General features: G+C 39.1%; 1 protein-coding gene across 1 annotated transcript in view; it reads left to right on the plus strand.

Annotated features, from left to right (window-relative positions):
* baiap2l1b (BAR/IMD domain containing adaptor protein 2 like 1b) overlaps positions 1-16,409 on the plus strand; it is a 63,302-nt gene extending 46,893 nt beyond the window's left edge. The window contains exons 13-14 of the mRNA XM_041817554.1: positions 13,473-13,519; positions 13,611-16,409. Of these exons, the coding sequence (XP_041673488.1) occupies positions 13,473-13,519; positions 13,611-13,683 (120 nt within the window). The 3' untranslated portion in view covers positions 13,684-16,409. The remainder of the gene's footprint in view (positions 1-13,472; positions 13,520-13,610) is intronic.
* Positions 16,410-16,674: the final 265 nt, after the last annotated feature.

Raw genomic sequence — 16,674 nt, forward strand, 5'->3', positions numbered from 1 at the left:
TCTAGTCTCATCTCAACTTTATTTATAAAGCACCTTTCATACATGAAAGCATGCAGACCAACGGCTTCACAGAGAAATGACAGATGGGAAATAAAATCAGAAATTGACAGTTGAAAAATAGAAAAGACTAAAACAGGAAAGAAGAAGAAGAAGTAATGTACTTTTTTAAAGAAGTTGATTTAAAATGCATAAAACAAAAAAGGTATTACATTAATAATAAATGCACAGTTTTGTAAATGCACTTCTTAACCTGTTTTGGTTTTTACAGGGTTATCTTGAAGTGGTCATCATGTGCTTTCTTTTTTTTTTTTTTTTTTTTATTTCAGGCATATTGCGATCATGCACAATGGGTATGTGCAATATACAGTATTTAATCCACTTACCACAATGAGGTTGGTACAATATTACAGGGCAGGTGCAATATAAACTTCTACCCATAACTCGCTTCTTTATCTTGTGACACTGTGGAGAGATGTTTGTCTCTGTGTATTGTATTTCTAATGCAACAGATTCTTCTATTTTTTTAGAAGAATCTGTTGCACTTTTGTCAGTGACAAATTTCACTTAGGGGACAATAAAGTTTATCCTTATCCTTAAAGTATTAGCAAATACTTAACTCATCATCTATTTAAAAAACTACTTGTTTATATGTTATGAAAAGGGCTGGGTATCGTTTGGGTTTTTCAGAAGCCGGTGCTTAATTGATTCAGCGAGGCCTGAATCAATACTTTTAAGAAAAAACAAATAGGAGAAAAAAGGAAAGTAAATAGGCATGTAAAAAACTAAAACTCCACTTGCCTGTTTTTTTTTCATACAGCCAATATTTACAGCTGATATAGGCAGATTTTTATAGCAAAAATATTAGTTCTAAATATCATCTGAAATTTTCATACCTGCCAATATGATCATTCCTTTTTTAGCTAATACCTTCCAAATCCAATATTATACCAAAAATTGTAAATCCCTAAAAATAAAACCAAGATAACAGTCAACAACATTAAAAATACTTTTATTAGTTTTAAAACAACTTTGAACTTTAAACTGAGAGACTCATTAGCTCTTTAAAACACCTCACTAATTTACTCATTAATAAACCCTTATGGTGCTTATCACTTTAAAACTTTTTCACATATATTTATGTAACTATTTATTTTTTATGTATTTGTAATTATTAGTAAAGCATTTGTTATCTTACTGTTTATAAAACACTTATGCTCATGTTGTCTTTTGTAAACTCTGGTTAACAGTATGTATAGGACCCATAAAGGAAACGTCACCTGCAGAACACAATGTGCATGACATTGCATTTTTCTTGTATGAGCTATGGAAACAAAAAATCACTGTGCATTTTCATTGCTGCAGCCATGCAGTACCCCCATGTTTTTCTTTAGAAATGTCAGTGAATTCAGGTACATCACAGACTTCGCTTATCCAGTGCAAATGTACCACACCAAACACTGACATCAGGGGGTCAATTAATCAATCAGTCAGTCTTCGTTTGTATAGCGCCAAATCATATCCAAAGTTACCTCAAGGGCAGGTTTAGACCGTACTCTCTGTTTTGGCCTATTATAACACACCAGCATTAATCATTGATATTATAATAAAGTCCAGCATTAATCCCCCGTGGCGACATAAACCTTCCTTAACTAAAAGGCAGGACTGTCGAGCAGACCAGGCTCATGTTGACAGCTCTCTGCAGAAGCTGCGCTCGGGTTGGAAAGTACTAGAAGGAGGGGTAGTGGGAGAAAAGCAGCAAGAGGAGAGGGACAAGAGAAACAACAAAACAACTAATGAAAAACCCACTAATAGCAAGTCAAATTACACAAGGTGCACAGGTAATACTTATCCTGTGCGAATAGGGCAAAAGAAAGCTTTAGTTTGTATACTACAACAACAAATACTATCTCCATTTTTCTGACTACTTTGTCATGTTTTTATCTTACAATCTGCAAAAATATGCACATAACTATGTCTCCAACATAACTGGTTAGAAATTGAAGGTGCAATGGGGTCCTAAAATTTATTGAGAGAGTCTTGAAAAAGGTCTTAAAAGTCTTAAATTCCATGTCATATGTAAACACCGACTGACTGTCGCTTGCTGTAGTAAAGCGTCACTGTGAGCAAAGCCAAAACCATTAAGCTGAAGAAGTCAACGAGATAAAACATTTAGAGCAACATTGTTGACATGAATAGCTCGTTCTTCAGTAAGAACTGGAGGTGAGATTCCTGTTTGTCACTTTCAGCATTAGCATGCTAGCTACTGTTAGCCTCAGGGCAGGAATGTTAAAGTGCTTGAAAGCAATGCCAACATGTCTGTCTTTTCTGTTTTCTTTGCTGCTGTGGTCCCAGAAATCACTGACGTAATAATGCATGCTTTAAACTCTAATTATGAAGCATGTTTGATATTATCAGGGTGACTCTGCTGATTCTAGAACTGTTTGGAGTTTTACTCAACTGGATCTGTTATACCAGATTACTAGACAATATTTTCCAAACATCAGTACAACCAAAAGCACAACCCAGATTCGTCCTGTGTTTGTCAAGAGGGAAAATCAGGTGTAATTCAGCTAGATTCTCCTGTATTCCCAGTCTGACTTCATGTACAACTTGTAAGACTTAAAAAAATTCAAGTGAAGCACAGACAGGAGCCTATCCTGGGTTGTTTTCATTATTGATGGTACAAACAGTGCTGTGTTTGGAGTCTCCCATGATCCTTAAGAGGATGAGTGTTTCTACAAATAAGAAACATTGTCTCTCAACTCAGCATTGACTTTCCAGTGAAAATCCAGCTGTGCACAGAACTGCTGGGCTGCATATATGAATGCATAGTCAGATAATTAAGTCCAGTTCACCAGTTCAGCTTCTGTCATAACTTTTCAAATGTTCCTCTGTTTGCATGGCATGCAAAGCGTCAGCCAAAGTAGTGGTTTTCTCCCTCTGAAAGCTTCTGCAGTTCCTCTGAAATGGATGTATGTAAATGTGTTGTGGCATATGCTCCTGCCCTGTCTGCACGATCACTCCCACAATGCTTTTCTAGTCCATCTGCAGACGTCTGATTAGATCTCACACTTTCCAACCAATGTGGGGTGTTGGATGCTACATAGATATCTTTGTATCAATGCAAATATTTATTCAAAATGTGTAAAAACAGCCCACACTTATCAACGAAAGCATCTGTAGGCTTACTTTCTGCACGCACTGGAATTTAGACACTGAATGACATGTTCAAATATGCTTTGCATGTCAAAATATGTCAAAATTTACCCTCAAGCTATTAAAAGAAAGGCTTATTACTGCACCTTTTCACCAGATTAGAGGGCCAAAAGAGACACAGAGATGACAGAATTAGTGCCAGGCAATTAAACAGGCCTGATAAGAAAACCCAGATAAAAATTAAATCGTTAGATGAAAGTAGCATTAGTTCATGTAGGACATGGTTGCCATACGCCCAGCTGGGATCAGCTGACGGCCAGCTGATCACAATAATCACCTCCCTGCTCCCATAGCCAATCACAGCTCTTTCTCTCAACACAGCGATGTGTTTAGATATGAAATACCTCTCACTAATCCCTGCTTGCATTAATGCTGATGCATCATACTGCTGCTGCTGGCAAAGCCTAACCTCCTCCACCCCAGCCTCCTCCTTTATAGCATAAAGCTTGTTGCACCCTGTATAATGATGTATAGTGAATGGGTAAGTGTGACCTCTGCTTTAAAAAGAACTTTTAGCAGTCAGACAGACGAAAATAGCACTATGCAAGCTCAAGTTTGTTTACCGTTTACCTGCCTGTGGAGAAAGTTAACATCTGTAAAAGAGGCAAAATGTATGACGGAAAAATGCTTGACAGCAACAGTGTAGTTGAGCTTGTGCTGTTTACCGAAGTAGGGAACATTGTTATATGAAATATTAATTTGAATTCAGAGGGTTTTGAAGTCTGGAGTGCTCTGAAGTTCAAACAGAATGTAGTGAAGGTGCTCTTTGGTGGAGAACACAAAAATTCAAAAAGGAAAAACAAAAAGCCTTTATCTGGGGGTTGTTGAGGTTGTTTTTACATCGTTTGGACAAAGAGATGTTTAAAAGCACAAGTATACCATCAGAAAAGCTCTTTTTGATTATTTCTAGGCCAAGCATTTCAAAAGATTACAAAACAGCAATCCAGACAGTTTGATGCAAAGGAGTCCAAATGTTTTTTTTACTAAGCGCTACATAATGAAAAATATCAGGCTGATAGGGACAGATGTACACTATATTGCCAAAAGTATTCACTCACCCATCCAAATAATTGAAATCAGGTCTGTCAACCAGGTAAACCCAATGAAGAAACTGGAGCACACGAATCACTTGAGGACGTTTAATAAGGTGCAGAGGACTAACGTTTCGACGCGCACTGCGTCTTCATCAGAGTCAAACAGTACTGGTGCAGTTTGAAAACCTTAAATCCCCTCCTGAATAGAGTTACTACACTGATTGGTTGTTTGAGGTGGGACGTCAGCCCGCAGTGGACCAATACTGTGACAGCACTCATGTCAAACTATCTATTCCAAACAGGAATATGTGAACATATTTCACAACAAATATATACAAGTATACAATATTTACAAAATACATAGACCGACAATTTTGGACGGTAAAATGTAACATACTAAGTGTAACAAATCCACATATTACAAAAAACATGAGAGGCTAAGTTCTTCATTCAGTCCAACAGGTTCAACTGTGTTAAGGGTGTATATCCAAAATGCCTCCCTCCTGAGGAGCTTGTTGACCATGTCACCACCCCTCAGGGAGGGAGAGATTTTCTCAATGCCCCAGAAGCGGAGGGTTGCAGCGGAGCCGTGATTTACCTGTTTGTAATGTCGTGCTATTGCATAGTCCATATTGTTGTTGCGGATGGCTGCTTTGTGTTCTGCTATGCGTGCTTTGAGGGGACGTTAAGTCTGACCGATATAAACCATACTGCAGGGACATTTGAGCATGTAGATGACGTGTGTGGTACTGCAGTTTATGAAAGAGTTTATGGGAAATCTTTTACCCGTCCAGGGGTGACAGAAGTGTTTGGTATCAGAGGAGTTTGAGCAGTGAGCGCAGTGACCACACCTGTAAAAACCAGAGGGAGGAGCAGGCAGCCAGGTGACATTGTCGGTCTATGTATTTTGTAAATATTGTATACTTGTATATATTTGTTGTGAAATATGTTCACATACTCCTGTTTGGAATAGATAGTTTGACATGAGTGCTGTCACAGTATTGGTCCACTGCGGGCTGACGTCCCACCTCAAACAACCAATCAGTGTAGTAACTCTTTATTCAGGAGGGGATTTAAGGTTTTCAAACTGCACCAGTACTGTTTGACTCTGATGAAGACGCAGTGCGCGTCGAAACGTTAGTCCTCTGCACCTTATTAAACGTCCTCAAGTGATTCGTGTGCTCCAGTTTCTTCATTGGGTTTACCTGGTTTACCCACTGAAACACCTCTGATTGTTGCTGGTCCTTTTGTGAGCACCGACCTCCACGAGTGGAGGGGCTGAAGTGCAAGAGACTCTCACAATTGAAATCAGGTGTTCCAGTCACTTCCATGGCCACAGGTGTATAAAATCAAGCACCTCGGCATGCAGACTGTTTCTACAAACATTTGTGAAAGAATGGGTCGCTCTCAGGAGCTCAGTGAATTCCAGTGTGGTACTCTGATAGGATGCCACCTGTGCAACAAGTCCAGCCGTGAAATTTCCTCACTCCTAAATATTCCACAGTCAACTGTCAGTGGTATTATAACAAAGTGGAAGCAATTGGGAACGACAGCAACTCAGCCACGTAAAATGATGGAGTAGGGTCAGCGGATGCTGAGGCACATAGTGCACAGAGGTCACCAACTTTCTGCAGAGTCAATCGCTACAGACCTCCACATTCATGTGGCCTTCAGATTAACTCAAGAACAATGCGTAGAGAGCTTCATAGAATGGGTTTCCATGGCCGAGCAGCTGCACCCAAGCCATACATCACCAAGTGCAATGCAAAGTGTCGGATGCAGTGGTGTAAAGCACGCTGCCACTGGACTCTAGAGCAGAGGGGACACGTTCTCTGGAGTGACGAGTCGCGCTTCTCCATCTGGCAATCTGATGGACGAGTCTGGGTTTGGCAGTTGTCTGACTGCATTGTGCCCAGTCTAAAGTTTGGTGGAGGGGGGATTATGGTGTGGGTTTGTTTTTCGGGAGCTGGGCTTGGCCTCTTAGTTCCAGTGAAAGGAACTCTGAATGCTTCAGCATACCAAGAGATTTTGGACAATTCTATGCTCTCAACTTTGTGGGAGCAGTTTGGGGATGGCCACTTCCTTCTCCAACATGACTGTGCACCAGTCCACAAAGAAAGGTCCAGAAAGACATGAATGAGAGGGTTTGGTGTGGATGAACTTGACTGGCCTGCACAGAGTCCTGATCTTAACCCGATAGAACACCTTTGGGGTGAATTAGAGCGGAGACTGAGAGCCAGACCTTCTCGTCCAACATCAGTGTGTGACCTCACAAATGCGCTTCTGGAAGAATGGTCAAAAATTCCCATAAACACACTCCTAAACCTTGTGGAAAGCCATCCCAGAAGAGTTGAAACTGTTGTAGCTGCAAAGGGTGGGCTGACGTCATATTAAACCCTATGGATTAAGAATGGGATGTCACTTAAGTTCAGATGTGAGTCAAGGCAGGTGAGCAAATACTTTTGGCATTATAGTGTGTTTAGCTCACCTTTAGTATGTTTAAGTTAGTGAGACCAGTCTCAATGTAGGTTAACATTAGAATATGTTTACAAGACCTTATTGATCAGTTCGTACCCGTGTCATCTTCTGTGCTACACGGCAGATGTTGAAGTTGGAAGAGGGTGGTTGTTGGCAGCTTCAAAATAATTGAAATATTTATGGTTGCCTGCAGGATGGACTCTAATGTCTGCACATAATATAAACAAATATAGACCCAAGTGGTTGCATTTCTCTCTTTTTCTCCTTCTACTTTGCTAAATTTCAAACTACCTGCATGCATACCGACACCTATTGTGCTCGAGCATGGAATGATATTATTACCATAAAAGAAGATCGAATGGGGTGCAATCATGTCTGGGCACAGTACGAAACACTCACACCTGATGCGAAAAAGCCCTGAAACCGGAAGCAGAGTGGAAGATAAGGATTTTTTCTGGTGAAAGATTTGGTCTTGATGGGTCACAGCCCTCAGTCAGAGGGTAGATTTAGAGAGACTGAGTTAAGGGTAGGGCTGAATGATTTCCAAACAACACTGACCCGTGATTATTTTGGCTTAAACTGCTAATTTGATATGGTTTGTGGCATTAAAGATTGCCAATTTTTACATCATTATTCTCTTTTTAAGAAAATCATATTAAATGATTTTGAAAATGCATAAATATGATTGCTGATGAGAATGATTTTTTGCAATTTCTGCACAAAAAAGGAATTTATTCCAACATGTGTTTCTCTGCTGGGTAGACTGGTTTAGCTCAGGTGGTGGAGAAAGCACCATTACAATCAAGCTATAGTCTCAACGCACTGGTAACAGGGTCGATTCCCGGTCCCATACCCTGTTTAGTGCCTGTCTTCCCCCAGTCTCTCTACTGGTATTTCCTGTCTCTCTTTGGCTGTCTTATCAAAATAATAGAGAGAACCCCCACAAAAAATATTTAAGAACATATCTACTGCAAAATTTTTGAATTAATTGATACTTAAATCGATCCCTGACACGCATTTCACCTTAAAGACACATTGAACCTCTGCAGATGGAAAATTGCAGAAAGGCCGAACTGTAATCTCAATGAACTTTTGTTTAATTGTTCAGCTTTTGTCCAGAATGAGACGGGTCAGAAAAAAACACATTTGCACACTAAACAAGACAAAGCAATGCTGATCAGCACACTGAAGTGACCGTCCAGAGTGCTATCTGGACATTCAGGAGTATAGATAAACATTTAAAAGATATGATTCTACTTTTTCAGCTGTATCACTAATCCCTTGTCACAACAAGCACACAGTCAGCTGGTGGTGTTACTCAGGTAGTTTGTGATGTTTGACCCAGATCTCTGCTCAGTGCTCACATGGCACTTTGAGATACTTTTCCCCTCATTACCTCCACAGTATTTATTATTTACCATCACTTGGTCCACAGCCACAGGAAGGCAAGAAGGAAGAGCCTAAGGTCATCGAAATGTTCTCCGCTTTTCCAATGCTACATGTTTTAATACAAAAGAAACTCATTTATTTTAAAGATCAATAGTATTAAAAAGTACCAGTGGTTAAAAAGCTACATCTATTTCAGAAGGCTGTAGAATTGGCGAGGAATAAATCCATAAAAACAAGCAGTCAAACTCCTACACACTTTCTAAATTGCACAAAAACATTGGCATCGTTTTGGTTCCTGAAACACTGCCAATGATGTTGAATAAATAAGGCAGTGTGCAGGAGTTGGCCTGCAGTTTTTGAATTCAAAAACAAGAAATTACTAAATATTGGGTGACTAGGACTTCTATTTGTCTTGCTGTTGTATCAAAACAGGTGCCAGAACCATTTGATTTTTGCTTTAATCACATTAAACCTTCAAATTCTGCTATTATAACACCTCCACTACTGCTTTCTATTTGTCTTCTTGTTTGCGAATGTGTCACAGTCGAGCCAGCATTGCCCCACCTCTGACTCTGCATTATGGTTGAAATCCCTCTTTGTGTGAACCCAATACCCACCTTCCTTCTCTTCTCTTCATTCTTTTGGTTAGTCTGTTTATCTCCACATCTTCTCATCTTCCTCACATACTTCTTTATCTCTTTCACCCTTATTTCATCCCTCCCTCCACTTCCAGGGTAAATAAGGGTCCTAAGTCTATCCTGCAGTCATTTCTGACAACTCACAAAGCTTTAACTCTGCAAAACACAACCCAGAATAGAGATATGTGTGGGAAAAAGTTCTCCACTTCTGCATTAGGCTGTAATACTTTGGTTTATGTTCAGCTCAGCCTGTGAGTGGGAGGCTGAGGTTGGTGTGTGCGCATGTTTTTTCATGAGTATTGTGATAGCAACTTTTGGCTGCAGAGGTCATGGACAGTATTTCAAATATGCATTTGAGTTCATGCTGCAAACTTCTTCTGTAATGATTTATGTAAGAGAAGAAACCAGCATCACATTTTGCCCTGCAGCAGGCTTGTTTTGCTGCACTTATTGGTGTTTTTGTTTTCTCATTTTCTTTATAGAGTTCAGCCCTGAAGGAGTAGAACCCTGCTGTTTGTGTTAGATTCTTATTATTATTTTGCTGCTGGAAATGCTCAAATTTCCATTTGGATGGTGTGTGCTAGAAACATGAAATTTGCCAGTATAACTGGGCATCCTGTGCATTACTTTCACAGGAAATATGAACCCAATCAGCCAGATGGTGGCGCTGTAATTAGGAGAAGAAAAGCGGTCATAGGAAGGCCACATCCCCCACAGCTAAAGTTGGACTGCCTTAAATTTGGCACACAAGTGCTGCACAAAAAAGGCTTCTGTTCTTGCTATTTTGAGGGTTTTTTATAGTCATTTTTGACATCTTCTCTTCAGTCATTGGTCCAATTTAGGGATGCACAGGTGTAACTTCTGTCATCAGCAGATAATGTAGGCATTTATTTGTTGATGTGTTTTTCCAACAGATTATTTCTCCATGCCCCTGGTAGTGTGCAAGGACATCCAGAGCAGGACTGGGGGTGTGTCAGTCCTCCCTCTAGTCCAGTGATGCCCTCAGGCAGCTTTCACACCAAATCTGCGCCTTATTTCAGCCCCAATTTTTGTCTCAAAGATGTCTTAAAGTTCTGCACAGTACTGAAGATCAAATCATGGTTCAGTAAACTGTAGACTTTTTTTGCACATTGTTTCTTTTCCCTGCACACATTCATGACCCTCTGTAAATTCTGTGACCCACTTTTGGTTCCCAACCCACCAGCTGAGATCCACTGTATTACATCATTTTGATCCTGACCCATAGGGGGTGCCAAGAAAAAACAAAAATGCTACGTTTGGTGGACAAAAGTTTACCTAAGTATATACTGTATGCATGCTCATAAGGTATTTGTCAAAATCTAAAGTGCTTTCTTAGTTGGCTCATTATTCAAAGTATACTGGATCAGTCCTGATGACACTCACTGGAGACATCCTAAGCTGTCTTTTAAAAATTCACAACAAATTTCATCCAGATCCGATGAAGTAAAAACAAATAGTCAAACTTTAAGCACACTGTGATTGAAAAGCATCAGGCTCTGTGATCATGACATGAAATCAGCTGAAAGTGACCTTCAGATGAGTGAATTCTGACATCTGTGTTTAGTGACTTGAAGAGTGTAAACCCACAGGCTGTTGCTTGCAGCTGTGTTGTTATAGTTCTGTTTGTGCTCTACATAGAAGACACCATCCAGAACTTTAAAATCTCCCAGTGCATTTCCCACATATTTCTGCTTCCCTGCTGTCATCAAACTGCAACAAAACCATTTTTCATTTCAGCCTGGCAGGTTGGTCTGGAGGAAGGGAAGGTGAGAGAAGGGGAGGAAGGGGAGATTAGAGAGCTGAGCGCTGTGGGAGGTGGGGTTACCCTGGAATGCACTGTCACTATGAGAAAAAATGCACCCTCACTGGTTTGTTGAGGGAAAGATAATGACAGAGGAATGAATCTATTTAGAGGAAGGACAGAAAGAGAGAGAGAGAGTGATGTGAGAAAGTTAAAGGGGCAGATGAAGCTGTGACGTCCGAGCTGAGTATCAGTTAAAGGAAGAAAACACAATACTTAAAGTTTAACAGAGTGGAAAAGATGGAGGGGAAAACGATCTTTGCTCCCTGGGTGAGAAAGTCAGAGTTGGACTGTTAAATAACTTCAACATAAAAAGGAGAGACAATAAACACTATAGATTAGACGATAAATGAGATAAAATGATGGCTCTAATGAGTGCTGATACGTGACTTTTGATCTAAACATCTGTAAAAGAAGTGCAGATGTGAAACTCTGCCTGTGGGAAAAAAGGTTAATCACAGTGAGAGTGACAGTCGGCTGAATCTAAACTAGACAGGAACATCAGTGACTCGGTGCACTGCTGCCCTCTTGTGGTAGCTCAACAGTACTGCAGGGTGACAACATAGAATAAAGGAATAGATTTAATTTGAATTTGAAGATTTTACTTCTTGGACAAGCATTTGAGTCCCCATTTCTACTGCTGGTAAACAGAGTGAATGTCTGCATCCAGATTAACTTCCTTAATTCACGGCTCATTTTAAGACAGACTCTATTAGACTTGCCATTTCACCTTGCATTAGTTCAGCTGCTCCATAACTGTAACTGTAAATACACATGCCTATACATCATGCAATACTGGAGGACTCCTCTAGAGGGCACTCCAGAGAGGTCAGGCTGAAAAATCTACTCACCTCTGTTAAAATGCCACAAATTTGTGGCATAAAAAAGATGAGGCAAAGCTATACCAGTAGCACTTTATTTATTTAAGTGGGCCAAATAATGAAAATTTAGATTAAATTTAAAAAATACCCTACAGTAATGAATGTCAAACTAACAGTTTGGTATTTTTTTGCAGCAGAGATGCATCAAGTATCATTTTTTTTCTAGAATTATTTACCAAAAAATCCTCCTTTCTTATTTAAGTAAATGTTTCTCTTATTAAAAATGAGAATAACATAGAAATGATCATTCCCTTCTATACAGCAATTCATATTGAATTTGGAATGAGTCAAAATAATTGCCATGAAATGTTTCAAAATCATTCAGCCTTAATTCAATCATTGTAATATAGTGCTGAATATAACATAGAATGATAAATTGCTTGTGTTTGCCAAAAAATACACAAGATTTGTAACTTAAAAAATAATCACACGTTATTATAATCAAATTGCATTATTGGAGGAAAAAATAGTTTTTACTTTTTTCTCCTAAATCGTTCAGTCCTAAAATTAATTATCAATTAATTTCTTGTAATACTGTGGCAATTCTCTGGTAATTAGGTGGTATTTAACCCTAACACTCAAACCCTACTTTTACCCTAACCCTAAAAAGTACTTGAAAATTATTCAGGAGGGGTTATTTTTGGGCCAAAATAGAGAAATTAGCCATGATTAACCATAATTCCAAGTTCTTACTTTGGTAAAATGCAAACATATAACAAGGTAATTACCACCTTTTTCTTGAGGAAATTACAAGATAATTACCACTTAAAATTACTAGGTAATGAGGGCCCTCTTAAATAAAGTGCCACTGATATATCATATACACGATTCACTGTATCAAGATATTTAATTTCTGAACCTTTTCCACCCTTAATATTACCTGTTACATAAATGTTTGTTTTCAATTAACTTTCAGGAGGGGTTATTATAAAATGAAAATAGCAAATCACAAAAACCTGGTTGCAGAAATATTAGGGCAGTCAAATTATATGATTTGCATTCAGGACTGTTCTTGTTGCATTTGGATCAGGTCTCCCAAAGTGTGTTTTGGTCTGGTGAGTCCAAAGTTGAATATTTTACACATCAAAAAGGGCGTCATACACATACTGAAGCATGGTCCTTCTTGAATATCTCAGCGGGCTGTGGCGCCCTCAGGTGGTCATGTGGAGAGTTCTGTGGCTGTCGAGCATGGCAACCTCAGAAATAAGGAGCTAAAACATTTTAGTTGGAGGTTGGGGCTGATCTCATTGTTAATGCCTGAAAATTAAAGGCAATACAATATGTTAATCAGACCAAAATATTAATTTAATCTACTTCATTTGAAGTCTGGCCCCAACAACTTCAGCAAAATCAAACTCTGTCCCATGTACAGATGTAGTGGATAACCCCTGGTTTAAACTGTGCCAGACTGTGCTGAACTACACTGAACCCCTTGGTAGAATGCACCATAAGATGGGCAGCAACTTTGGTTCAGTTTATGAAAAACAGGAGGATGGTTGATGTTCTTTTAGTGATTGCAGAAATGTTTGGTTCTGCATGTTTTTAATATTTGCACAGTACAGGTGCAGGCTGTTCTGTTCAGTTTTCCCACCATAAGTAAACTATTGTTGTGTAATCATGAATCTAATCTGTCTTTAATCATCCTGCAGACATTTAAAGTTGCATAAAAACGTGAAACATCTCGTAGTGTTTTCTAAGACTGTTGTTGTTTTTCATAGTAAAAACTCATCAGCTGTGAACCCTGTACAGTACGACTGACTCTCTTCAGAAGAAAACTTAATGTGGCTGATTGTCAGGCAGACTTGAATTTCTAGAAGGTTGAGATTCCTCTGACTGCCTCGTGATGTGACACAGCACGTCGTCGTTCCCTCCCCATTCATTCATCCAGTGTGTCTAATCCATCAGCAGCTGAAACTATGTGCATGTGTTTGTTTTTACAGCCCTAAAAACAGATTCCACTAAACACAGAAGTAAAACTGAGGCATTAATACATGAATCTGTGATTTCTCCTCAGGCGGCTCAGACTAACGGTGTCTCCAGACCTCCGCCTGCTTACCTTGCGTAAGTCACATAAAAATAAAAAAACAAACACCATCTGCATATCCCTCACTCAGATTTGCTCTTATCTCACATTTCTTCTGCATTTCCACAGGGGAGGGAACCCGTTTGCCACAGTCAGACTACGTCCAACCATCACTAACGACCGCTCCGCACCAATTATCTGATCGCCCCACATTTCCAAACATCCTCCATCTCCACGGCCGCTTTTCTTCTTCCTAGGACGAGCTCAGACTTTCCTCTCCTGCAGCTTCTCCTCACTGATGGAGAAAAACTGAGAAAAATGCCATTCGAATGTTGGGATCCCCTTCACTGCTGCAGATGCTTCTGGAAGTATTTTAGGACCGTTTTATTACCAGAGGAGACACTCTGATATTTCAGATAAATGTATATTCCATGTCTATTTTTGTCCCTTTGTTTGTGGTGATATTTAAAGACACCATTCTTACCTGCACTCAGAAATGGACAGCTACCAAAGGTCAAAGGAAATACTTCAATATGTTAAAACTAGGGCTGCCAATGGGAACACATTAAAAAAACAATACATTCTGTTTATTTTTTTTTTTTAATTGAATTAATCATACTTTTTTTTTTAATTTTCAAACCTTATCGAAGGGACCATAATGAGGAAGCTGTTGTATACTACTCACATGTCAGCTCAGTGGACAAGTCAAAAGTTATCTGCACATTGTGCATTAAAATATTTCACATTTTTATCATTCCCTCCAGATATTTTCCTACTTGTAGAGTTATTTTTTTCCATGGATAGGCTACTATTGTTTCTTGCATCAGTCAGGAGATTCTTAACTTCTCTCAAAATAAAAGCTTTTTTTATCTGAATAGGAAGTAAAGTACATTTAGCTAAAGCCAGGACAGATTTCAAAGTAAAAGCATAAGAAAAAAAGGTTTGTCAAAAGATCAGAGGGGGATTAGCGCCACTGAAAAAGAAAAAAAAGTTTTTGAGGTGCAATTTTTTTTTTTACTTGTGAGAAAAAAGACAAGATTTCTGATATTTTTTCAGGAGTCAGAATTCTGACTTTTTTTCTCACAAGTAAAAAAATTGTGTCTAAAAATTTTGTTTTCAGTGTCCCTAATTCTCTTCCGTATTTTAACCTTAATTGGGTTACCTACATAAAAAGGAAAGTAGCTAAATGTGAGGTGAAACGTTTAAGTGCAGCCAAGTTAATTTAGAATCATTGGATATCAATGAGTCATTTTGTACATGCACTCCTCCATACTTCTTTATGTATAGCAGTGCTAGGTTGGCAGGTAGGTTCCTTTATTGTCATTGCATATTTCTACACTACACTGTAGTTTGGAAAAAAATTGCCTACTTAGTTGCATGACTCATCATTTCTAAAGTGCATTTGACAGAAATGGCATATTTGAATTAGCACTCTATATCTTTCTCAGTCCTCTAAAGCTGGGCATATACTGTACGATTTGAAGCCAGGTCTAAAACAGTCATGGTAGAAAATCAGATCACAATGTACGACTTAACTGTTTACCACACGATCAATGCCCAGTGATTTTTTGCTTTGTCCTGTCCAGTGTTCAGCCATGACCTGAATGCTTACCCTGTACCAGTGAAGTCAGGACAGACAGTAAAAAAATGTCAGTGAAGTTTCTTTTGAAAAGTCTCACAGAGGTAGGCTCCAGCTAAATCTGTTGTCCTATTTGCATGGCTCAAATAGCTTCAACCAGCAATAGAAACGCTTGCAAACACAACTAGCAGCTAAATAATAACAAATATTCCATCAGATAGTGATGGGAATCCCAGCTTTTTATAGTGGTCTGGAACGTTTGCAAAAAGAGCCAATTGTTGTGACATTATTCATCATAATTAAACTAAACTGCAGGTTTCTGATAACAAAACTTGTTCTGCATGTTTGGTATAAAACATCAGTGTTTTACCACTGAACAGAAGGTTCTGCTCTCACTGTGCGAGTGTGTGCAAAAACGACAAATGCATCAAACATGTCAGAAATCCATCCAACCACTGAGGAGCAACTGATCGTGCCATGGTCGGCCATCAGGTCTTTCTGTACGCTGCACGACAAATGAAGCACATTCAGGCTAAAATCTGGCCCGACTTCAAAGTTATGACTCAAAATTTGTGTCTGAATCAGCTTGAAATCTCGCAATGTACGGCTGCCTCAAGTTGTCAGACCACTCTAGCAGTGCAACACATTTAAATCACGTGGGAAAAAAATGCTTCACATTATGAGTATGAACTTAAAGATTTGTGTTTCAAATGTAAATATCTGAATTTTAAACATGCCAGTAAGTGTGATTTACTGTGATTAACTTTCAAATTGTGTTTAAAAAGGTCACCATTTGGCAGCCCCAGTTTAAGCAGTTGAAGTTCGTCATTAAATTGACTGTTTAAATCTTTTCTGTTGCCATAGGACGTTAAAAGAATGTACTGTGGAGGACCTCCATGTTGCACCTTCAGGTCCTTGAGACGGCATTTAATCTCAGCGTCGATCCTGACACCATGTTGAGAGAAAACTACAAACATTTAAAGAGATGCATCCAAATGAACGCACACAAACTCTCTATCTTTCCCCTCCAGTCCCTTTTGTGTATATATTTGTACATCAGACGTTACAATTATTGTTCTCTGCCATCTTTTGTAGAGCTAGGCGATCATGGAGATGGACGTTTGCCTTAATGACAAAGACATAACTACTGTAAAAAAAAAGAAATCACGTTCCTGTTGCATTCTTCAAACTGCAAAGTTGTGACAGTTGCCTCGTCTTTGCATCAACAGTGCTTTAATCGTAACAAACGGCATTTTTGGGACCAAAGTGTGTTCACTGGTTCTGGTCTTTGGCCAACATTACACTCTGAACAGAATTTGCTGTATGAAAATAAAGATTTATTTCTTCAATTTGCTGTTTTCTTACCATGCACAAGAAATCTGAACAATAGTTGTGTTTTTTTCACACACGCACGCTAGGTTGAAATTTCAGGACTTCTTGGTTGTTCATATATGCATCTCACAGCAGACAATTGTCCCTGTCAGACAGGACTGAGGGCAGGAAGTCCAAGCGAGCGTTGAGGTTGATTGGACCAGGGTTGAAAGACCACTGTCCGATGCTTTGACCAGACTTTGGAAAACTTAAGAGGCTGATTTTGATCCAGCAAGCCGTCTA

The sequence above is a fragment of the Cheilinus undulatus genome, linkage group 21, assembly GCF_018320785.1.
Source record: "Cheilinus undulatus linkage group 21, ASM1832078v1, whole genome shotgun sequence".
Taxonomy (NCBI): domain Eukaryota; kingdom Metazoa; phylum Chordata; class Actinopteri; order Labriformes; family Labridae; genus Cheilinus; species Cheilinus undulatus.